Source organism: Dasypus novemcinctus, chromosome 9 (genome assembly GCF_030445035.2).
Source record: "Dasypus novemcinctus isolate mDasNov1 chromosome 9, mDasNov1.1.hap2, whole genome shotgun sequence".
In the NCBI taxonomy this organism is placed as follows: domain Eukaryota; kingdom Metazoa; phylum Chordata; class Mammalia; order Cingulata; family Dasypodidae; genus Dasypus; species Dasypus novemcinctus.
Window position 1 is genome coordinate 7,033,649 of NC_080681.1, and position 24,186 is coordinate 7,057,834.

At 52.5% G+C, this 24,186-nt stretch overlaps 1 protein-coding gene across 4 annotated transcripts; it reads right to left on the reverse strand.

Moving 5' to 3' along the window:
- Positions 1-1,573: 1,573 nt before the first annotated feature.
- MAB21L3 (mab-21 like 3) lies at positions 1,574-23,730 on the reverse strand. Of its 4 annotated transcripts, none has more exons than XM_058302995.2 (8): positions 22,821-23,730; positions 19,107-19,283; positions 15,217-15,357; positions 12,048-13,120; positions 11,464-11,755; positions 7,973-8,154; positions 7,330-7,524; positions 1,574-2,377 (listed from the first exon to the last, which is right to left on the reverse strand). In XM_058302995.2, the coding sequence occupies exons 4-8, from the start codon at positions 12,222-12,224 to the stop codon at positions 2,144-2,146; spliced, it is 1,080 nt and encodes a 359-aa protein (XP_058158978.1). In that variant the 5' UTR covers positions 12,225-13,120; positions 15,217-15,357; positions 19,107-19,283; positions 22,821-23,730; the 3' UTR covers positions 1,574-2,143. The 4 variants fall into 4 exon arrangements, with proteins under 4 accessions (XP_058158978.1, XP_058158977.1, XP_004478372.2 ...); XM_058302994.2 differs by having other exon boundaries at positions 12,048-15,066; XM_004478315.5 differs by lacking the exons at positions 12,048-13,120; positions 19,107-19,283.
- Positions 23,731-24,186: the final 456 nt, after the last annotated feature.

A 24,186-nucleotide genomic window follows, 5' to 3' on the forward strand; every position in this document is an offset into this window, starting at 1 on the left:
AAACTAAGAGCTTGTTGCATCCAATATCCATTTGCTCTCCTTGTCAAAGCCATGAGATATGCATTCTCACAGGATGTCCACTTCGGAGATAAGGAAATGGTGACTTGGGGAGGCTAAACAACTTGCCAAGGTCGTGCCGTGGCACAGTGTCAGAGACGGGAGGCAAATGCCAGCAGGTGGGTGGCAGGGCTGAAGGCTCAGCCATCTCGCTATAGAACAGAGCATGCACCTGGAGAGTGGAGATGGACAGAAAAGCCCTCTTAGGGAACAAAAGCAGCAGCTGACCAGGGTAAAGAAGTGAGATCATCAGACCGCAGAGCTGCGCCCTCTGTCCAGGAGGCAGGATGGCACCCAAGGCGCCACAGGCCTCGGGACAGACTCTCTCCTGCGCTCCTTGTTTAAGGCTATATGAGCTTTAGATAGAAATGCTGTGGTTTTTGGCCAAAGTGATGGAAAAGGCCAACAACGTAACGTCAGCTGGCATCCGCTGTCCCTGGTTCTATTTCTTGGAGATGCCGGTTTAGTAACAGACTGAGCGGGAGCTGGCTGGGCACTGAGAATTCCTACGTGGGCCTTCACTGCCCTCTGCTAGAGAGAAGTGGGAATGCTAGGGGTGTGCCTGGAGCCCCACTTTCTCTGGAGGGGCAGATCTGGTGGGGGAGGTGGGCTAACCAACAAGAACCAGACTGTGGAGTGTGCCCAGCCCGCCCCTCTCTGCACACAGGCACACATCTCCTACCAATGGCACAGTCGACTTCCGGCATTCTGGGACTCTAATGCTGTTTGAAAACTGCTTCAGCGGTTTTCCTCCATTAAAAAAAATCAAAACATAAAACACTCTTACATCTGCCATCTTCTCAATAACTGTTTTCCAAAGCCCAAGAATATGAGAAGTAGAATTCAAGTTTTGGTGATTTAACGAAACACTGGTTTCATCATTTCATGTTTTCCAATATTGTCTACTAAGTGTGTGTTTGGAAAGACATTTTTAAACCTACGGTTTCCTATGCGAGAGTCCAAGGTCACAGAATTTTGCAAAAATGATTGCTTTCATTTTCAAACGTGACTTTTCATTAAAAGATCGGTCCACGCCATTAGAAATTTCACTTTGTAATATATCTGGAACAAAATGTTCAACAGGTATACAGGCTTTGTTTGAGTTGAGAAGCATGAGTAAACGCCAGCAGCAGCCACTGCTCTCGTGGAGAACCTAGAACTCCTTGTGACTGTGCTGGGGCGCATGTGTGCCTTGGAAAGCCTCAGTGAAACTCAGAAGGGGCGGGCCCCGGGCCTTTGTGTCCTTGACTTTCACAAGGCCCCTTCTTTCAGGCCCTTTCACGCAGTAGCCAGAATGAACATTTCTAAATGAAAATCCTATCACAGTACCCTCCCACCCCCCACCACACACACTTTGGGAGAGACCAATTGCTGCATTATTGATCTGAGAATAAAACACAGATCCTCGGCTCACACCACCCATTCCAAGCCCGTCCACAGCACCATTTCCTTCCCCTCCAGCTGTGTGTGATACACGGGACCCTTCAAATCTCAATTTCAATGTCCCTCCTGTAACTCTATTTTTAACATTGTTTATTTCGCTCAGAACACTGGCTACAGTCTGTAACAGTCTTATCAGTCTGTTCATTCCCTTTCTCCTCCATAAGCGTCATCCGGGATGCAAAGCCCAGTGCCAGCCTGCGAACGACCCCGCGCCGACCCGACGCCCTGCCCTTGAGATGGCACCGCCACAGCCCGTCGGGTCCCAGCCTGCTCTGAGGGAGGCGCGGTGGCAGCGCCATTGGCCTGGGAAGACAGCTGTGCCACGGTCAGCGGGTTGCGGCACCCGTCCTGGCCCTCCAGGGCTCTTCTCTCCGTCCTCCCTGCGGGACCAGCAGAGCCTGAGCCAGGGAAGGTCCCCGCGGGACTGTCGCGGTTCAGAACCTGTGGCCTGGGGAGGCTGGCGGGAGCCACCCCTGGAGAGGCAGGCAGGGCTGAATGCTTGCTGGGCCCGGGGGGCGGGGGGGTCTGGGACCTCGTGGGAGCCGGGTTTCCCCTGAGTGCTCCTGGCTCAGTCCTTTCCTCTGTCCTACTTGCCCCCCCGGCGGCTCTCAGCAGATGGCACGTCGGGAGCCGGCGGGGGGGCTCAGGGCAGGGGGGCCTGGGGGCGCCTCAGGAAGGAGGCCAGCCTCCGGGCCACGGCGTCCAGGTCGCTCGAGCTGGCGTACTGGAGGAGGTTGCTCTGCTGGACGAAGTAGTGCTTCAGGAAGCGCTGGCTCACGCACTTGTGCAGCTTGCGCACCAGGCGCAGGAGGGCGTCGCCGAACACCTGCCAGTCCTGGGCGCGGGGGTGCTTCTCGCAGGTCCAGAAGAGCACGGTCTGCGGGAGGAAGAGACGGGTCAAGGCCTTCAGGGCCACTGAGGGGTCTCAGGCGCAGGACTGAGCTTACGCTGCCTTGGACGGAGGGCGCAAGGGGCCCCAGGGCAGGCCGGCCCTTGGGAGGAGGGCCCGAGGGGCCCCAGGGCAGGCCGGCCCTTGGGAGGAGGGCTCAAGGGGCCCCAGGGCAGGCTGGCCCTTGGGAGGAGGGCGCAAGCGGTCCCAGGGCAGGCCGGCCCTTGGGAGGAGGGCTCAAGGGGCCCCAGGGCAGGCCGGCCCTTGGCAGGAGGGCTCAAGGGGCCCCAGGGCAGGCCGGCCCTTGGGAGGAGGGTGCAAGGGGCCCCAGGGCAGGCCGGCCCTTGGGAGGAGGGCGCAAGCGGTCCCAGGGCAGGCCGGCCCGCCGTGCAGTGGCTCCCGATGCCCAGCCTCGGGCCCCCGGCCCTGCTGCCCCCCATGCCCCTCCTAACTCATCCTCTCCTGACAGCCCCGTGTCATCGCACTCTTTAAACCTACCACCCTCCCAGCTTGTGCAGATGCCATTCGCTGCCTCCTGTGTCACAGGAAGAAAACGGGAGTCCTCGTCTTCCCACACGAGACCGCTCTGCCTTCACCTGTCCGCCCCCTCTCCCTCCTGCTCGTCACCTGAACGCAGCCTGTGCCCCACGCCGGTCCTGGGTTCGGCCTCCCAGGCGCCCGACATGACAGGCGACCGTCTCCCTCGTGACCCTGAGCCCCCTCAAAGCTTTCCTTCCCCCCCAGCCCGCACCCCCCTCCTCTCACCTGCAGCTCCAGGCCTCGTGCCCCACCCCCCCCACTTGTCGCCTTTGCTCTCCCGTCACCCGCCTCCAGCCTCTCCAACGTGGACCCCTCGCCATTCATTCTCAAAAGCTGCTCCCAAGGGCCAGGGGCTCCGGTGCCAAATCCAGCGGGCCTGGCTCAGTCCCCACCGCTCGAGCCGGCAGCGGAGCCTGACTCGGAGCCTGCAGCCCTCACTGGCCGCTGCCTTCCCCCCTGGCGGTCTCCTGGCCGACAGCCCCTCAGGAGCGCGTCGCCCCCCTGCCCCGCACGCTGGCGTTTCTGAGGCCTCCGTCCCAGGCCCGTCTCCTCCTTCTCTGCCCATCCCCAGGCACCCTAACCTAAAGTGGGACTTTCATTCCCACTAAAGCCGGCTCTGACCTTTTTGTTCCACGGGCCCCTTTGCCGGCCAGGTGAAAACCACAGACCCCCTACCAAGCCCACACTCTACTACGAATTATTTAATAAATACATCACACCCGCACCAACACGTCCCCACAGCAACAGTGTTTTTTTGAACTTTGAATTCAAACTCATGGACCCATGAAATCTTTGGGCTCTGTGGACCCCCTGCACAAAATGTAGCTGACTTGCAAAGTTTTCCCAGCCCAGACATCTCTGACTTGCTTCCTGACACTTCTGAGCTGTTTAGCAATGACCGCAGCCTCAGCATGCCCCGACTGAGCTCACAGTCTCCCCCAACGACCCCGCCAGCCTGCTGCCAAGACCCGGGGCTGGGAGTCCCCGCCTCCCCGGCCAACCAGGCCCCGTCACTCCTCCTGAGCACTTTTTAGGTCCAGCTACTTCTCTGCACCTCCGATCGACCGTCCTCCTCCACTCTGCCGTCCCATCTCCCCGGACCTCCACATGGCCTTCGAGGTTTGTGGGCACCTGCTCCCGTCACCATCGGGGCTACGGTCCACACTGCAGCCCAAATGCTCCTTCTGTCCAGAACCACTGGTCTAAAGCACTCGAGGCCTTGCCACTGCTTGTCATCTAACGGAATCCTTGGCTGCTTCTGCTGATGCCCTTGGGCACTGCCGTCCTTTCCAGCCTCCCCTGCCCCGTGCCCTCCTGGTCTCTCCAACTGACCACGTGGGCCCCGTTTCTAGCTCTTCTCACCCACAGGGCCCCTGCGCAGCCCATGCCTTCTGCCTGGAGCTCGCTGCCTCTTCCTTTGGCTCAGGAAACTCGTTTGGTCCAATTTTCCTGCTCCCTCCGTGACACATGCCCCCGGCCATGTGCTTCTTGTAAGAACCATGATCACAGCAGTTTTTTTGGCATAGGATTATTTGATTTTCCCCTCTCCCCTATTACACCGGAAGCTCGGTGAGAGCAGGAGACAGTGGGTTTTCCCTTCACCGTTATGTCCCTAGCACCCACCAGAGGACAGGCTGACGGGAGACTGTCACACACGTTTACTGAAGAAGTGAATAAATAAGCCTTATGGCAAGTATGCTTTGATTTAGATTATGCTGTTTTGAGTGAATGAGTCAGAACTAATTTCATGCTAGTCAAGATAGCTCTAGGTACAAAAAAGGGAAAAAGCTGTAATTCCTCTTGTTAAGGTTTTTTTTCCCTAGACAACCTGAGGCAGTTAGGCCAATTGTGATCGAGCCCGGGCGCCTTTGAACGGGTCTCAGGAATCCATCAGCGAATGGAAAATAAGCTCCCGCTTCAAACAAAGCGAGAGGGTGAGGACCTGGGCAGGGCGTCTCGGGTTAAGGGGACGGGACCGTGATGGCAACATCTCCCCTGAAGGCTCCCCTCTCCAAAGCCAGGACCCGACACACCCACGCCAGCATCCGGGGCAGGGGTCCCCCATCGTGCTTCTCACCAGCCGCACCCTCCGAGGCAGCAATGCCCAACTGGAAGGGAAGCTTGACCCTTCACCAAGGGTGGGGGCTAGAGGAAAGCCAGTTAGTCCTCGTTCTCTTGGTTCCAGTTCTTCTTATCAAGTATTCCCTTCCTACCCACCCGCCCCCCACCTCCCATTTTTTGAGGTACCAGGGCGGGTGATTAAACCTGTGGGAAGCTGGCGCTCAACCACTGAGCCACATTGGCTCCCTGAGTTGGTTTTTCCGTTTGTCTGGTTTTTTGTTTTCAGGAGGCACCTCCCGTGTGGGAAGCAGGTGGTCAACCACTTGCGCCCCCTCTGCTCCCTTCCCCTCCCCCTTTTAACGTCCTTCCTTGGAAAGGCACATTTCTATTGTGTACTGCAGGCGGGTTAGGAAGGACCAAAACAGAGGCCCTTTAATGAGCGCCTTAAACGCCTCTCGGTTGTTGTTTTTTTTTTTTTTAAAAAGAACTCATCAGAACAGAAGTAAATCCCTGGGTGGAATGCAGCTTTGAGAGCTCAGAAAGTCACAGGCTGGAGGCCTGTGGTGACCCTGCTCAATTTTGGCTAAAATAGTTATTCCCTTTCATGGCTTTTCCTTTTTTTTTTTTTTTTTTTTTTGGATTGAGAGCAGTCCTCTGTCTTGATTGAGAGGCAATGTAGTCAATGGTTAAGACTATGAATTTTGGTATGAGATAGGCCTGAGTTTGCTTCTCAGCTCTGCCCTTACTAGCATGGCCTATAAAAAGGCAATCAGAAGGAAGGAAAATTCACAAAATGAATTTGTTTTTCTCTCCCGAAAGTGTTTGTTCAAGGTCCAGGAGAACAGGTTGTGTGCTCAGGTACGAGTCGAGAAGATTGAAACGTCAGAGCAAAGCCCCAGCCTGTACAAATGGGATGTCACCAGATCCTTCCGGCAGACGAAAGCGGGAAGGTTTTCAGGAATGAAGAGAGAGCAAAGAAAAGACTAGTGATTTTGCTCCACTCCTGCACACACACAGGTTGAATAAGATGTGAAGTCATTCATTCATTCAACAAATATTTACTGAGCAGCTATTATGTAGAAAGCAATGGGAGAGATACTGGGGGGGGCAGTGGTGAATGAGACCAAGATGGGACGTGTCCCCGAGAAGCTTCCACTGGAGCAGAAAGAATGACCGGGGGCCCTGGAAGATGTCTGGTCGCTGTGTGAGAGGAGGCGCAGGGAGGACAAGAAGGCAGCAGACAGACAGGAGGGCAGCCTGTCCCTTCTGGGGCCGGCAGAGGGGCTGACTCCTGGACAGTTCCTGCTGGCCTGGGGCTGGGATGCCCTGGAGGCCTGACACCCCCCCCCAGTGGAGCTGCAGGCAGTGGGCCCATGGGCGTCCAGCCCCCCAGGTGTGGTCCACAGCTGAAGAAAGCGGGAGTCAGGAGAGCAGGCCAAGGTCCAGCCTGACGGAGGCCACAGCCCTCCTGCCGGCAGGCCCCCCGCACCAGTGGCTCCACAGGCACTAGTGGGGTTCTGGGTCCCTCCTCTCTCTCCCTGTTGGACAGCCAGCTCCTCGAGAGTTCTCGTTCAGCATGGCCCCTCCAGACGCGGATTGCAGAGCAGGTGCTGGGGAGGTGGCTCGCCCCCCGCGGCACCAAGGCACATTTGTTGAATGGACAAATGAAAGAGTGAGTGAGCGAATGCATGAATGAACAGATAACATCGGGTCTGGGCAAGGGAAGGCAGGGGCTGGCAGAGCGACACCAAAGCCTTGCCTGGTGATTTTGAACTCTGAAGTTCAAAGCCTCGGAGCACACCTGCGGCACAGTTTGTGTGGAAGCCGCAGCATCTCCGGGCCCCCTCTCCCCCCACCTCTGTGTGGGGGGCGCTGAGTGGCTGCGCGTGGGTTGCAGCAGGGTCATAACACCAGGCAAAACATCAGGGCCTCAGAGGTTTGAACAGATCGCCAGGCTGCACACTTCTCCAGGGCAAGGGCCAGGGCAATCGCCGGAAATGTAACTTCCTAAAGTCTGTGCAGGGTTCCCGACACTTAGTGAGCATTCACATTGATGTGCTGAATCAAGAAAGGGAGGAGTGAGAGCACGAGAGAGAAAAGAAAAAGAGAAAGAAAGAAAGGGAAAGAAAGGAACAAGGAACAGGCGTTTGCTACCCTGGTCGGGGTGCTGCGGTCACACGCAGTCTGGGTGTGTCAGCGTGCACCAGGAGTCATAATCGGTGGCACTCGCACGCACGTGCGCTTACACACATTCACATGCACACTTGCACATACTCGTGCACACTCACACGGGCATACGCTCACGCTCACAGCCCTGGGCCCTCGCCTGGCACGCTCACCTGCAGGTGGTGGGACGTGATCACCGGCCGCCTGCCCGGGCACCAGACGTCCTCCGTGAGCTGCCGCATGGCCTGCAGACACTTCCTGCGGCAGCCGCCGTCCGCGTCCAGCAGCTCCAGCAGCGCCTGCTCGGCCGGGCAGAAGCTCAGCTGCCAGTGGTAACCGGAGCGGGCCAGCAGCTTAAACCCCAGCGACTGGGAGAAGAGGAGAAGGCATTGGGCAGGGGAGATGGCTGCTGCCCGCTGCAGGAGACAGCCGCCTCTGCTGGAGCCCCCCGGCCTGTGGACTTACCCCCGGGGAAGGCCATGTACCCCGGGGAATGTATCACGGGGGCCTCGGGGAAAGCACCTGCCACCTTCGAAAGGAAGGTCAGCGGGGGACGCCTGTGTCCCGCTCTCGCTGCCGTGGTGCTTGTCAAACCCTGCGCTGCATCAGGACCGCCTGGGAAGGCTGGTTCCCAACTCTCAGGGGCCCCTGCCCGCAGCTCTCCTCCAGTAGGTTCCAGGCGGGGCCCGGGAGTTAGCGATTCTAGTAAGTTCCCAGGGAATGACCCGGGAGCCGCTGATGGAGTGACACGTGCGGGTGGACTTGGCTTTCAGCACCGCGCGGCCTGGCTGGGGCTGGGGGCACCTGTGCCGATACCTTGATACACTCCACTTTGTTCGGGGAAGGCCAGCGCTTCAGGCACCGAGGCCACCGGGCTCTCTCGGGCCAGATGGTGGGGATCTCCACAGACGGGACCAGCTCGAGCTCCACCTGACACACGGACGTTTCCACGGCAACCCAAACCACGGAGCCGTAGCTCTCTCGCAGGCTGACCTTACCTGGTGGGAAATTACCAAACCAACGGTGAGAAGAGAGAGGCTTGCTCAATGCGAGCATCCAAAGAAGGGATCCCAGCAGCTCCTTGCCACTGGCGGGCGATTTTCACAGCATCAGTGACATACCAGGGGTGGGGCATTTATGGCAACATCAGACAGGTAGCCAGGGAAATTTTGGTAGAAGTGGTGCTTGAAAAATCTTGTTGTTAATGGGCTTTCTCATGTTCCTTTCTTCTGCTAAGCCTTTCACGGTATCTTTTCTTTTAAATGAGGTTCTTTTGAGAAGGCTAAACTGAAAGTGCCACAAAATAGAAAGAACATGCATTCATACTGAAAAACGAAATGGAGCTATTTTTCTAACTCCATCTCTATTCCACGCGAGCACCTGGAAGCTGGGTTTCCGAGTGAGGCAAACATGTGGAAGCTCAGGGCCATCTTTCTCACTCTTCGTCGGGATATTACAACACTGTTTTGGGACAGCCTCTGTTCCCTAACTCTTCTTATGCCTGTTATGGAATTTGGCTAACTTGTCTTTTATCTGAGTCAAAGTCTCTTAGATGATATTTGTTCCTACCACCCAAGAAGTCATCCTAACTGCAGATGTGTTTAGATAAAAACCCCTCGTAGGGGAGTGGATGTGACTCAACAGCTGGGCATCTGCCTACCACATGGGAGGCCCTGGGTTCGGGTTCCCGTGCCTCCTGAAGGAGACGAGCAGACACCACACCCTGCTGCAACGAGCAGGTGCCTAAAGGAGCAGCGGCCACCGCAGGCCAGCAGGGGCTGCAGCCCGTGGGGAGGAGGTGTGGCTCAGGCCGTTGGGCTCTTGCCTCCCACGTGGGAGGTCCCGAGTTCGGTTCCCAGTGCCTCCTGGAGAAGGTGAGCAAACAATGAGCAGACGGACATGAGAACCATCTGGGGGAGGGGCAGGGGATTTTTATTTAATTAAAAAGTAAAAAAAACAGAAAAAAAATGTCCTAACAACAACAAAAAAACCTCCTTGTAATCAGAAAATACTTCAAAGCACGTCACAGCCACCATCATAAGGGACCAGGTGAGTGGATCAGGACCCTCCTGCCTCCCTCTCCAGCCAGAGAAAGGGGTGGAGAAAACACATGCACATGGTAAAGCTGGCCATTTCCTGTATAAGACTCTCCTGGCTTCCAATTTGCTCCCCTTCTTTCAAAAGATACACTGTAGTTTTTTGTTCCTTTGCGGGCTTACCTTTCAAATAAGGAAAACCTGTCTTGCATTGGGAGCTACTATTTTGCTTTTCTCTCAGTGAAGAAGATGGAGTTCATTAATTAGACCGTTCAGAAGCCAAACATCGCTCTCCTTGGCTGGCAGGTGACAATCGCTGACTGCCTGCGTCTATCGGAGCTGCCCCGAGAGGAAGGACGGGCAGCTGGCACCTCAGCACTATTTACTGCAAGCATCTGGTCCACCCGGCCCAGTCTGCAGCGCTTATCTGCACTCTCACTGTTAGTAACGTCCCCAGGGGGAGAGGCGAGTGCGTGCTGGAGCACCTGCCTGGCCCGCACCCTGGCTCTACCGCTCGTTCCGCTGACTGGTCGTGTAGACCTAATTTCTCTAAGCCTCAGTTTTCTCATCTGTGAAACAGGTAGAAAAAGAACTCTTACTCTGTCCTGTTGTTCTGAGGATTAAATCCAATAATCCATGAAGGTGTCATGTACTAGTAAAAAACCATTAAAAGTGAACTCTTACAGTTACGGAATCTTTCAGCACTGTTCTGCCTAGACGAGCAAATGCAGATACAAATGCACCCTTTTCTTTCTACACAGAAGGAGCTGCATATTGATCAGCACTTCTATTTTTCACTTAATTACCTGGCACAGGCTTGTTTCAAAACTGTGTGTGCGTGTGTAGCTTATTCTTTTAAAAGCCTGTATAGTAGTCCACGAGGCAGAGGTCCCACAATTTATTTAGCCAATTTCCCTTTGTTAGCCATTTAGACTATGGCCAGTTATTTACTGCAGTGGATATCCTCATGCATATTTCTGTGTGTGTTTATAGGATATATTTCTAGGACTGGAATTGCTAGATTGCCACATAAGCACATTATAAAAACAAAAATTGACAAATTGCCTATTAAAAAGGAGACATCAATTTACACTTCAAAGAACAATGTATGAAGATGCCTCTTTTACCATACCCACCCTGACACAGAGCACGATCACACTTTTTCATCTCTGTCAACCTGTTACATGTTTGCTGTTGTTGTTGTCGTTGTTTGTTTTTTCAGCAGGTACAGGAGGTGGAACCCAGAACTTCATATATGCAGAGCAGGTGCTCAACCACTGAGCTACACCCGCTGCTCCTGTTACGTATTTTTATTGTGCATTTCATGAAACATATATTTGATGGGACATTTTTACTTCACTAGTAAAAGCTAGCCTTTATATTCTTTTTCTGTGATTCATGGTTCTTGTCATTATTTCTATTGATCTGTTCATCTTTTCTCTTATTGATTTATAAACTCTTCGATAATTTAGGAGTTTAGCAATTTTTCCCCAGTCTGCAATTCACTCTTTTATTTTGGGTTGAATTAAAAAAGGTATGGCGTGTGTGTGCATATACCACACTGCACAGTAGCTTAACATTTTGTGTTAACCGTGGCTCCTGTGGCTTCTGAATTTTGTTTGTGGCACAAATCAGTGGTCACTGAATGTGGTCTCTCTACCCACTGGGGTGTGGGGCTGTTGACAAAGAGCTGAGGTTTGTGAGTGATTTACTTTTATTAAAAAGTACAGGGAGCAGATGTGGCTCAAGTGATTGAGCACCCGCCTCTCACACATGAGGTGCTGGGTTCAGTTTCTGGTACCTCCTAAAAACAAAAAACAAAAACCAACAACGAGCAAAACAAACAAGAAAACCAACTCAGGGAAGCCGATGTGGCTCAGAGGTTGAGCCCTGGCTCCCCACATACGAGGTCCCGGGTTCAATCACCAGCCTCCTCTACCTCCAAAAAAAAAAGTACATTTAAAGTTTTTAAGCTAACATCCTAGAAAGGGTGCATAACCTGCCGCCCACCTTACCGCCACGGGCAGCAATCCAGGCAAACCCATGGGAGTGTGTTGGAAGAATCCATTCTTGCGTGTGTCACGGCAGAAAAGCAGCAGCTAATTCAAACCGTGAGGATGACGGAAATGTAAAGAACACTTGGGCGATGTCTAAAGTTAGGGCCACGGGCCTCAAGGAGCAGGGCGCTGCCTGCCAGCTCCCAAGCAGAGTGTTTTCTAGAGTCAAAGGGAAATGCCAGAAACGCCCCTTGCGCTTTCCCGGCGGGCTCACCTGTGAGACGACAGGTCCTGATCGCGCTTTCCACCAGCTTCCGGAACGCCTGGGAGACCCTGGCCGGCACGATGTCCCCCTCGATGTTCACGTCGGCCTCGTGCCACTGCCACCGTCTCTTGGTAAACTGCTCGGCCGCCAGCCACTGCTGCAGGGCCTCGGGCTCCCGCGCCGGGGAGGGCAGCCTGGGCCCCTGCAGGCTGTAGTAGCGCCAGCGCCGCGCCCGGGCCTCCTGGTACCCGGCCAGGCCCGCCAGGGGGACGGTGACGAGGAGCTGGCAGGGGGCCAGAACCTGGGGCCGGGGAAGGAGGGAGAAGCACGTGAGCGCACAGACGCGGGGGCCCAGAGGGGCCTGGCGCCGAGCTCGCCAGACCACTCAGCCCGCGTCCTACGACAGGTGGACCTGGGCGTGGCCAGAGGGGGCCAACTTTGTTCTGCCACTCACCCACTGTGCTGACCAGGGCAGGCGCCCCTGACCCACTGCGCTGACCTGGGCAGGTGCCCCTGACCCACTGCGCTGACCAGGGGGTGCCCCTGACCCACTGCGCTGACCTGGGCAGGCGCCCCTGACCCACTGTGCTGACCTGGGCAGGTGAACTGCCTCGCTGAGCCTTTGGTGGCGTGAATCCGCAAACAGAGTGAACTAGGCTTGGAACTCTAGAGGGGACGTAAAGTCTGGGGGGAGAGGAAAAGGGAGCGGAAGGGGCGAGGACCCGCTGTGTCCCTCCCATCCTAAGCCCTGGGTTGTAGTTCTCATGCATTAGCCCATCTGGTCTTTGTAATCACCCTGGGGGGCTCCCAGTAGAGGAAACTGGGGCTCCAGGGGGCTCGGAAGCCCCCAAGAGCGCACGGCCAGGGAGGGAAGCGCCAGCTCGCGCGCCCACGTCTTCCGATGGCTTATTCCACGTCCTGCCTCTGCCCCGGCTGGCTCTCGGTCAAGCAGAGACCGCGGGTGGGTGAGAGGTTTGCGACGAACGAAGAACAGAAGAGGAGGGGGTGCATTCTGCAAATTGCCTTTCTTCCTTTTCACCTGCACGGATGACCCCGTGGCCAGTATTCACGACTAATCCTTTCAGAATCTAAGGTGAAACGAAGGCCTGTTTGTGGAAACAATGTAAGCTATTGAGATGCTTCAGGTTTCACTGGGAAAAAGCCCTCAGTCCGAATCCACCTGCTGCCTTTCTACAGGAACCAGTCCAGCAACGGTCAGGGTGAAAGCGGTCAGGCCCACAGTCCACGGCGTGGCCCAAGCTGGCCACCGGTGCTGTGCGGCCAGAGGGAGCCTGAGCTGTGGCCACGTCCCAGGCAGCCCACTCCACGCTGCTGCTTCCCCGCCGGTCAGCTGTCCCTGGGAACCACCTCTGCGTCACAGGAAGCCTGACGGTGGAAGCTTTTAGCCTTCGCCCAGGGTCGAGCCTTTGGCCAGTCCAGGGGTGAATGTCGAAGAGCATTCCCACTGACTCTGCCCCACGCTCAGGGCACACGGCTGGGGTTTTAGGTGACGGGTCCACGTGCTGCCTGGTGTCCATAGGAAGGCGGTTGGATCAAAAGAGGAAACACAAGCTAAGCCATGGAATTCCCCAGCTGTGAGTTATTTGAATTCACTTGCATGTGAATTCAAGAGGACTCCATCACGTTGCTGGTCATGTAAACGGTGCTTTAAGAAATATTCATTGCATTAGTGTGGAGGAATAAAAGGCATGACCTTGCAAAATATCTCACAAGTCACTCCTGCCCCTGCTTCTGTGGCTCAGCCTGTGAGGGCATGGCCTTGCAGAAAGATCAAGTGAATAACTCCTGCCCCTGTTTCTGTAAATCAGCCTGTGAAAACATGGCCTAATGGGAAGATATCAAATGAGTGACTCTCCCCACCTGGTTTCTGTAAATCAGCCCACAAGCTTGCAGCTGCCTTCTGCCTCTAGTAACAGCCCCCATTTGCAAAATTTCATCTAGCACATTAGCCAATGAGTAAAATTTATGCTGATCCCACCTGAAATGCTATATAAACCTATGAAAACTGAAAAATGGGGCTCAGAATTTGGAGACTGACTCTCCTCTGGGCCCGCGCGTAATAAATCTCTTCCTCCACCTCTCTGGAGTGCCGGTTTTGGGTGTTTCTCTGGTTCAGAACTCCTGGCTTTGCTGCAACATTAGGTCTAAGAATAAAAACTGCTTTTATGTGCCATACTATAACTATTTTCAAAATGTAATGTGTAGGACATGATATATATACATTCAAAATCTATTTTAGGCTATGAATTATAAGTGGGGCCACAGGGGTAATTGCCTAGGGTATAATTCTAGGGAAAGTAATGATATTATCTCTATACTCCTAGTCACTGGCCAATATTTGTGTAACTCAGACTGGCCTGGATGAGAGAGGTAGACAGGTGATGCTCTGACATTCCAGGAGCTATCTAGTTTTACAAGTTTTATTCTGGGATAAATTTCCTAAGATCTAACTCTGTCCCTAAATTCACAAATCCCAGAATCTTGTGAGTGATTTTCATGTCCACTAAACTGCATCCAACCACCATCAAGACGTACTGGAGGGAAGCAGACTTGGTCCAGTGGTTAGGGCGTCCACCTACCACATGAGAGGTCCGCGGTTCAAACCCCGGGCCTCCTTGACCTGTGTGGAGCTGGCCCATGTGCAGTACTGATGTGCACAAGGAGTGCCCTGCCACGCAGGGGTGTCCCCCACGTAGGGGAACCCCATGCTCAAGGCGTGCACCCCGTAAGGAGAGCCGCCCAGCGCGAAAGAAAGTGCAGCCTGCCCAGGAATGGTGCCGCACACACAGAGAGCTGACACAACAGGATGATGCAACAAAAAGAAACACAGATTCCCGGTGCTGCTGATAAGGATAGACGCGGTCACAGAAGAACACACAGCGAATGGACACAGAGAGCAGACAACTGCGGGGGGGGGGGGGGTAGGGGAGAGAAATAGATAAAATAAATAAATCTTAAAAAAACAAAGATATACTGGAGCAAATGCGCATCCTCTAATTCCCACTTCCTTCAGCTCAACTGAACACCCACGGCACTGCACCCAGTCATCTCTGATGGTCCCAAATAGGCCTGTTATGCCAGTTATTGGGGTTTGGGGGAGCTACAAAGTGACAGTAAGGCGGGAGAAGGCAGCCTTTGGATATGTTTTGGTTAGCCGGGAAGTTTTGATTTTGGTTTTTAATTGAATACCTTTAAGTAGGACAAATACTCACTGGTGGCCACAGTCCCCACCACCCTCTAGTGTGTTACACTAGCTGCTTCCGCACACCTGTCACCTGTCTGAGGGCTTCCCTGGCACCGCCATAGCAGCCTGGGCATACTTCCACCACGGCGCTCCCCACCAATGTGACATGTCTGCAGGGGTCAGCCCCCTAGACTACAATCACCTCAAAGACAGAAATGCACCTTATCCACCTCTATGTCCTCACAGCCTGGCACAGAACACAGTAGGAGCTCACAAAGGAACGCGAGCTTAACTGGACTTTTACGACTCTAGTGGAAAGTGCTGTGGAATCAGAAGTCTCTCGAGCCTGGCTTTCCTGCTAGTAAGACTTGAGTCATTTGACTGCTCCAGACTTCAGTGTTCATCACCTGAGGAGGAGGAAGACGCTCAGATGAGGAGCATCTCTGCGATGGTTTCACAGTCGGTGCCTGCATGTCGTGGTGTGAGCACGCGCCCCGGCTGAGCTCCCCCAGGCCTTCTGACTTGGGGGCCACTTAGGGACAAGGGCGATGGCTTACCTTGATGTTCCCATTGTACGTGTCACAGTAAGGCACAGGCTGAAACCGGACGTCTTGGTGGCTGATTTCTGTGGTCAAAAGGTGGACGACTTTCTGTACCTCCTCCACGGTCTGGGAGATCAGCTGGCGCCTCTCGTCCACCTGGGTTGGGAGGGGTCCGCAGAGGTGGTTATTTCAAGGCCTGTGCAAATGCGTGACGAGGTGCCTCCAAGAACGTGAGGGGAGATAAGCTGAGCTCTGACTCTCACCGAGCAGAAACTTGTCAGCTCCTGGGTTTTCTCTTCTGAAAATAGATTAATCTGCTCTATATTTATTAAATCCTGCTATGTGGCAGGCATCAACTTAGGCCTGGAGATCCAACTATAAACAACGGAGAGCAAGACACTTGCCCTCTACTTGAGGATACAGGCCCCCAAGCCCCAAAATACATAACACAGTACCAGGAAAACTGGAGGCAAATAAACTAGGATGGGGGCCAGAAGGTGAGGCGCTGCCGTTGTAGACAGGGCGCCCGGGAAGGTTCTCTAAGAGGGTGGCCTTGAGTGAGCTGTGAAGACAGCCTGCGAAAGCAGATTCCAAGGCCCCCGAAGCAGGCGCAGGCTTGGTGGGAAAGGAAAAGGCCAGCGGTGGGAGGTGAATCTGGAAAGGAGGGCAGGGGCCGGGTCAGGCAGGACGTTAGGGACGGTGGGATAATAATGCCTGCTTTCCTGGCTGGTGAGGATTAAATGTTTTTTGTGTGCAAGCCCCTACGCATTTCTTTCCCCTTCGGGCGTCGATACACGATGGCCCCGGGCTTCCTTGTACTACCCTCTCCCATGGCTACTAGATCCAGAAGAAAAGGCATGAATTTATGTTTCTTCTGACTCTGCGGCCGTGTGTCACCAAGAGTTGGAAAATACCTACCGACGATTAAAAGCCAAAAATACATATACCTTAAAAGATACCGAAGGCTTAGAGAAATAGATGCTTGTAGGAAAGACGAAACTCCAGGAAAAGCCCGAGGAAATAAGTCTGCAACTTTTCCAGAAACCAAGGGGAGTGTTGATCTCATTTCTTAGGGGGCAGGTGCAGCGGGAGCCCTTTCGAGAGGCCTTTCAGAGAGACCCCACCGAGCACAGCCGAGGCTGCTTTTAGGCAATGTTTGATAGATCTAACCCAAAGCCCATCCATCAATCTTCATAAGCCTTCAGAATCTGGTTCTGAGGAAAATCATAAACTGGTCAAGACTTCTGAAAAGGAGGCCAAATCAAAGTGATTTCTGTCCGTTTTCCTAAGCTACATCAACTAGTCCAACCCTTACCAACTAGCTGTCACACCTCCCACCAGCCAGCGAGCCATCGTGCACAGAATGCGAGTGAGCGACTGGTGGGTACGCGCGTCGAGATTGGCAGGGAGGGCTGGGGCTCGGCGGGGCGGCTGCCTGAGGCTGGGGGCAGCAGGGGCTCCCCTGGGACGTGCTCTCCAGCCCCTCTCAGCCCGGCGCTAGGTGTCGAGGAGCTAACATTGGAGTCTGTGGGAGCCGGAGAGGAGAAAAGAGCGAGGGAGGTTCAGCGATGGGCCATGGTGTCCAGACTAGGTAGGGCACGGACAGTTTAGTGGATTAAGGGACATTGGACAAGTTCAGAGACCAGAAGTCCAATCAGGCACAATGGAAGAAAAGTAATGCAAGAGCTAACTGGCTCGGGCACTGCGGTCAGAGGAGTTGGAAAAGAGTATTCTCAAGGAGTGAAGTTCTCAGAGTGCTTTAAGGAATAAGGCTAATTCCCGCAAGTTCACTGGTGTGATTCCAGAATCTTCGTGGTGACTAGATACATTAAACTTCATCCCATCTATTTTGGCCAAATGATCAATACATAACCTCATTTATGTATGCTTCTGTTTAAAGACATTTTATTTATTTGTTATCTTCTAAGTTACTGGGGCTGGGGATTGAATCCCGGACCTCATATGTGAAAGCTGCTGCTCAACCACTGGGCCACACAGGCTCCCCTGGGTTGGTTTTCTCATTTGTTGTGCTTGTTGTTTTTTGTTTTTTTTTTTTTAAGAGGCACTGGGGAGCAAACCCAGAGCCTCCAGGTGGAAAGCAGGCACGCAACTGCTTGAGCCACATCCGCTCCCTAACGACATTTTATTTGATAATATTGCTGATTCGTGGACACTGAACTCACGGCCAGCACTATAATCCATGCCTGAGTGAAGCTTACCCACCCGCAAGGCCCATCACAGCCTGTTGTGTTTTAGGAACACCAGCCCGCAATTCAGCACTGTGCTTAGGGGCATTTTAAATGGCAAGATCACCAACAAAAAGCACAAAAAAGCAAAAAAAATGGCACTAATTGGACCATGAAAAGGATGCATTTCCAGCAGAGCTGAAACAGTAAGGCAGAGTGTCAATTTGCTGGAGCTCAGCTGGAAACATGCCTCTCAGGTGACTTAAATTGTTTTTAAGTCCGCAAACGACCGCAAAAGCACACTGAGTATTGGTTTGGGGGTTACAAATAAATGGAGGTGAGTAGGAGAGTTGGCAGACACAGATTCCATGAATAATAAGGAAGGATTGTGTGTGTTTTTCCCTGAGTTAAAAACTAGTGAAAGACTTGTCACCATATTAACACCATCAAATCATTTTTAACTGATAGACGCTGGAGAGAGAGAGAGAGAGAGAGAGAGTATGTGTGTGTGAGCACACTCACGTGGTGAGTCACCTATTAGGAAAATGTTTTCCACTGTGACCCTCTCATGAGCTGCGCCCTCACTGATGCTGGGACTCATATCATCTGCTTCCTGGAAGACACCTACAACCTCACACTCCTTATCCAGGGTTCTTGGCTTGCCTTTATGACCTGTTTCTCCAGGTGACAATCAAACAGGGGAATGCTTTACGGGGCCTGCAGCTACAAACTCTGGCTTTGGCTTTCATCACCCATCATTTCTGCTGCACTTGAGACTCAAGAGCTTAGAATTGGGGGAGTGGATGTAACTCAGTGTTTTGAGTGCTGCTTCCCATATATGAGGTTTCAGGTTCAATTCCCCAGTACCTCCTAAAAACAAACAAAAAAACCAGCTTTCACTGGGGAGCAGATGTAGCTCAGTGGTTGCTCAGCATCTGCCTCCCATGTACAAGGTCCTGGGTTCAATCTCTAGTACCTCCTTAAAAAAAAAATCTTGGGAAGCAGATGTGGCTAAAGAGATTGGGCTCCCACCTACCACATGGGAGGTCTCAGGTTCAGTTCCTGGTGCCTCCTGGAGAAGATGAGCAAGACAGTGAACTGGTGCAACAGAGAGGTGTGGTACGGTGACACAACAAGATGATGCAACAAGGAGATACAAAGAGAAAAGACAGTGAGAGATACATTGGCACCTGTCTCCCGCATGGGAGGTCCCAGGTGCAGTTCCCAGTGCCTCCTAAAGAGAAGATGAGCACACACAGCAAATGGACACAGAGAGCAGACAGCAAGCACAAAAAATGGGGTGTAGGGGGATAAATAAATAAAATGTCTTTTAAAAAAATCTTAGAATTGGAAAAGATTCAGAAATCATCTTGTCTGGAGTCATTTTCCTCCCCTCTCTTCCATGATACTGGGCTACTCCCTCAAGTACGGACATACCAGAAGTAAAATATACTCCATCCTCTTCCTGAGCCTAAACAACCCTCACTTTGACACACTGAGTTCAACATCTCCGTTTATCTGGGCCTCATCGACTGTCCCAGCCTCCCACAAGCGCACGTGGGTCAACCAGCAGGGCCTGACAGCGAAGCCGGGTTCAGAGAGGAGGTGGGGAGGAGCCCTGCCTTGGACAGGCCATTCCCCTCCCCACACCCGGGCCGTGGGTGCTTGGTGGGAGCCTCTTTCCCACTGGGTAATGGGCGGCCCTCTTTCTCCTCACACCAGAGAGCTCTACTTTCGGCCAGAGGTGCTTTCCTGTCTGCGATCGCTGATAACAGCAGTCCAGAATTGGTTTCGGCTGTTTCCCAGGCTCATTCCCACGCAGTTCTTCTCACTCCCATGGTGTCCATCTCAACACAGACCCCCAGGTTATTTCTCTTCAATTGTCCTGATCACAGCCTGGAATAGCAGAACAAGAAATTTCCAGTTCAGGAAGTAGAAAAGTCGAGCAAGAAGATTCCATGTCAGGGGGTGGTCTTGGTGAAAGAGGGAGATGTATCCACCAGAAGGCTCCAAGCCGACACCACCGCAGGTCCGACCCCAGCCTCCCTGTATTGCTTCTCAAAGTTAGGGAAGCCAGCAAGATACACGTTGGTGGCCTTGAGTCAACCTTGTCACCAAATGTAGTTCATGGCAAAGCTTTAAAATGACTTTAAGGGGAAAGCGTGATAATTTAAGAAGATGGGATCAAAGCACATCCAATCCAAACCTGCCCTGGGGTGCCTGAAGTTTCACCCACCTCCTTAGTTGATGAAATCAGGTGTAGCAGCAGGGCCTTGTAGTAAGCTAGCCAGGCAGGTGGATGCTAGAGGGGCTTAGACGCCAAGTCCAGCCCTGGGAAGGCACGATGATTAGCATGCACACTCAGGTGCCCCGATTAACCCGTGCATGGAAGAACAGTACTCAGTGGCAACCTCAAAGACGCCATCCTCTGCAGGGCACGTCTGCGATGCTGTACACACGCACTTCACCAGCCGGGGCTGTCAAGGGCCAGTGTTGTCCCACAGGTGACTTGCTACTATTAATAGCTCAACTTTGTGAACCATTAACTGTTCCAAATATAAATTATTGGGAACTCAAGGTTATTTCCTATAATAATACCACTCTGACTCACTTCTTTCTGATAAGCTTTCTTGAGGGAGATGCAGGGGTGGGGCTGTTGCCGGGCAGGAATGTCACCCTCGCCCGGTCACACCCAGGAGCCTGGTGATGTCATCAGTGATGAAGGCCTCTGGGGGAAAAGCCGAGCACTTCCTTCCAGAGAGCAGGAAGTCAGGCCTTTCCCGCTGGAGTTGCATTCAAGCCAGTGATCAGTTAAAAAAAAAAGAGGGTGGTATCTTCTCTGTTTTCCCAAGAGCTAATTTAAAGGGATGGAAACTTAAATTCAGCGATATAGCTGAAGTAGTAGGTTTTCCACTCTCATATTCTTATTTTTCAGACTAACCCTTCCATGAACCAAAGGCATGGGCCACACAGAATATTTGCGCTGCTCTATGGCAGCAGAAGCTGTAGCAAGCGCATCGTCATGGAGCTCAGAGACCTGAGTCCTTATTTTGGGGAGGGCACTTTATAAGGCTTCGTTCCTTTGAGTCTCCCAATAATCCTTTAAGATGGATTCTATTGTTATCCTCATTTTACGGAAGTTTAGAAAGTTTAAGTAATTTACCCAGGGTCCCAGAGTTACTCACAGAACAGGGATTTACACTCAGGCCGAATAATTCTGAGGCCAATATGTGCAACCACGGCGCTGGTGCGTCTTCCACAAGACAAGGGGACGGGGTGGGCCCAGGCCATCTCACGTGAGGCTCTCTTGCCCTGGAGGGCCTTGGCTGCGCTTTCCCACTCAGGCTCGCTGTCTAGCTGTGCGACTTCAGGCAAGTTACTCAGCTTCCACGAGCCTCTGTTTCCTCCCGGTAAAGACGGCGGTAACGCGCCCCCGTCCTGTGGTTGCCTAGGATGGTGCAGGAGACGCTCCACGCACCTCAGCCTGCCAGCGCCTTCTGCCCTATGCTTGGGTATCGTCAACCAACTCTGAAGCTGTTTCTGACCACAAATGTGCAAGATGCTCTGCGAATGTCAAGGGGAAGAAAGATACCCATGGGTCTTCCCTCCGGGAGCTTATAAAGAATAAAATAATATAGGATTTAAGTCCCTGAACAAGAGTATAATAGGAAAGATGTCAGGAGTTAATATACAGCTGATCACTAAATAAACATCACCAAGAGTAATTACGATCAGAGTTCGTGGAGGCCGAATACTTTTAGTGCTGGCGGTCGAGGAAATCCTTCTTGAGACAGTGGACCTTGAAGGGGCTGGGGAAGTGGCGAGGGGAGGAGGGTCTCCCCTGGTGGAGGGGAGAAGGGGCGCTTGGGGCAGCCTCCTGAGAACCGGCCAGCAGGTGCCTTGTCTACCAGATGTCCAGCTCCGCCCACTGTTGCCAGGCAGCAGATCGGGCCCTGAGGTTGCCAGCATTGTAGAGAAGATGGAAACCTGGATTTCCTTGTGAAAGCTCACAATTTTAAAATGTTGGTAACAAACTTGAAACATCCTCTGCAGGCTAAACGAAATAGGCGCAGAGGCTGGAGTCGCAGTGTCGACTGCCCTTCAGCACTTCTGCTCTTGGAAGTGCAGCAGAAGCAGAAGGTACAGGGACAGGACAGCTGAAGTCTGTCACCAGGCTGAGGAATCTGGGCTTTTTTCTTCAGAAATTATAAAGCCATGGGAGCTGTCTGGCAACACCATTCTATTTAGAAACTCCAAAAAGAGGAATAATGAGAAATAATTTTTATCATCATAGGTGTTTCCTATTTATCAGATCTCAGAGATTTTGCCTAAGAAATCTACTTTGCTTATCACTATGCCAATAACTGCTGCTTTATTTACTTATTTACGTAAAGACATGAAAACTGTAGACTACTCCCTAACTCTCAGTCTCTTGAAATGTTTTGGCTTTAAGGGAGGCTCTGAGCCTTAGCAGCTTTATCTGTAAATGGTTGAATTTGATACTATTTTAAAGTCCCTTTAGGACTTGGCCCAGTGGTTAGGGCGTCAGTCTACCACATGGGAGGTCCGCGGTTCAAACCCCGGGCCTCCTTGACCGGTGTGGAGCTGGCCCACGCACAGTGCTGATGCGCACAAGGAGTGCCCTGCCACGCAGGGGTGTCCCCCGCATAGGGGAGCCCCACGCGCAAGGAGTGAGCCCCGTAAGGAGAGCCGCCCAGTGCGAAAGAAAGTGCAGCCTACCCAGGAATGGCACCGCACACACGGAGAGCTGACACAAGATGACACAAAAAAAAGAAACACAGATTCGCGTGCCGCTGACAACAACAGAAGCGGAGAAAGAAGACGCAGCAAACAGACACAGAGAGCAGACAACTGGGGGGCGGGGGTGGAGAAATAAATAAATAAATAACTAAATCTTAAAAAAAAAAAGTCCCTTCCTCTCTAAGGAAATTCTGCAGGTTGATTCTACAGAGAAAAAAAATAAATTAGTTCTTAATTAGTATATATTAAAATACATTTTTTTAAAACCCTGGCTGTTTTACAGTTTTCAAAAAACTTTGTGTTAATTCCGTTTATTCTTTTCTAGTGATTGTGCTGAGAGCCCATCCTCCTCCCCATTTTACAGGGAAGAGATCTGAGGCTCAGAGAGGTCAAGTGACGTGCTCATGACCGCACAAACAGGAGCAGCAGAGCTGGAATTCCAACCCACGTTCCACAGGCATTACCCACCACGCCCCCGGGGCACTAGAGAGGACTGAAAAATGCTCGTCCCGAACACTGCCGGGCACGGCCTTTGCTTCCTGAGGAAGTCCTGGTATCTCTGGAGGCAGCCTCATCAAGGGCAGGGGTGGCAGTGGGGAAGTGGGGTGAGGAGGGGCTGCTGCAGGGGTGAGGAGGGGCTGCTGCAGGGAGAAAGCGTCCGTCTGTCCTTACCTTGCGCAGGAGGCGGTCTTCCAAGGTTCCCTCCGGCGGGGGTTTCATGGCCTCTCGGTCAGTCCTGAGTGGAGCAAGAACTGCCTGCGCTGCTCAGGAGGGCAGCTCGGTGGGCAGCCTTCCCCAGTGCCGGCGTGGGTTGCCAAGTTTCTCTGGAAATCTGGATGTAGATCAGAGATTTGCCTCCTCAACGCCTCCCTCAGGTTTTCATTTTCAAATTATGAGAACCCATCTGTCATCTTTTGGAGATAAAACTTTTTTTTTTAAAAGAAGTGCTGATGAAATTGAATGTGAGTCCAATCTAATTTCACCTTTTAGCTCTACTGACGGGGGCTTCGACCTGAGAGCAAGTCTCCAAATGTGTGTCTCACCCACTCTAATGTCTATTCAAAACAGAAATGCGCTGCAGCTGGTTTCCCCTCCCCTTTTATTTTCTTCTCCTGATACTGGATGCACTCTTGAGCTCAGTATCTTTTATGGCCTTGTCCTTATTCTGTTGACAGTAAATATTTCTTGCCGTCCAATCCAGGAAATCCTGCAGGTTGATTTACCTTCTTTACCATAAACAAATAGGGAACTGCCAAACACCCATCATTATGTCTAAAAACAAAAGATCAGGTCATGCCAACCGACCAGGGCAGAATGGCTTGCACTTGGCAAAGCACACCCACAGAGAAATGGCATCCTCTGTTCACCTACTGACCTTTAAATACAATTTCCCTCTTCCCACTTGAAAGCCGGCAGTAAAAATAAAGTCAGTGTAAACAGGCCCTTTGAGAGTCAAGGAAACATTCCTGTCTGGTTTTACCAGCACAACTCATGCTGGAAAACAGCTCGGGCAATAAATTCCCCGTCAGTCTGACTGGTTGAGACTAGTTTCACAACAGGTTAAAAAAAAAAAAAAACACAATGGCCTGGTCTCCCTGAACCTAGTAAATATCACAGAGTATGCTATCATGGAGGCTAAAAAAATCAAAAATCAAAAACTTACAATTGTAATTTTCAAAGTTGCAACAAACTTGAAAATTTAGAAAAATTTTGCAATCCCGTCTCAGGTATGATTAATGCTCCGGAGGCAGTGTCTTCCCACACCTGCGTCAGGGTGCTCAGCCCCTCGGCTTTCTGCGCCCCGAGACTTTGCTTAACTTCCCAGGCATCTGAGGCTGGTTCCACCCACTCACGAGCCCCACGTGTCAGTCTGGCTTCTACAGAGACCCGAATCTGTCGTCTGATATAAATATTGTAAACGTAAAGCTACTCCTTTCCAAAGACCCTAGAACGACCTTCCTCAAAACTCCCTTTCCACACGGGAGGTCCTGGGTTCGAGCGCTGACGCCTCCTAAAACCACAGAAACAAAGGACAAGC

Bases quoted from the DNA above. Each gene is read 5' to 3' on its own strand.
- MAB21L3 (XM_004478315.5), bottom strand. From the start codon at position 22,868: ATGAAACCCCCGCCGGAGGGAACCTTGGAAGACCGCCTCCTGCGCAAG. The intron at 15,358-22,820 runs GTAAGGACAGAC...CTCCCAACCCAG, and splicing joins AAGACCGCCTCCTGCGCAAG to GTGGACGAGAGGCGCCAGCT. The intron at 11,756-15,216 runs GTAAGCCATCGC...CCCCGGCCCCAG, and splicing joins CGTACAATGGGAACATCAAG to GTTCTGGCCCCCTGCCAGCT.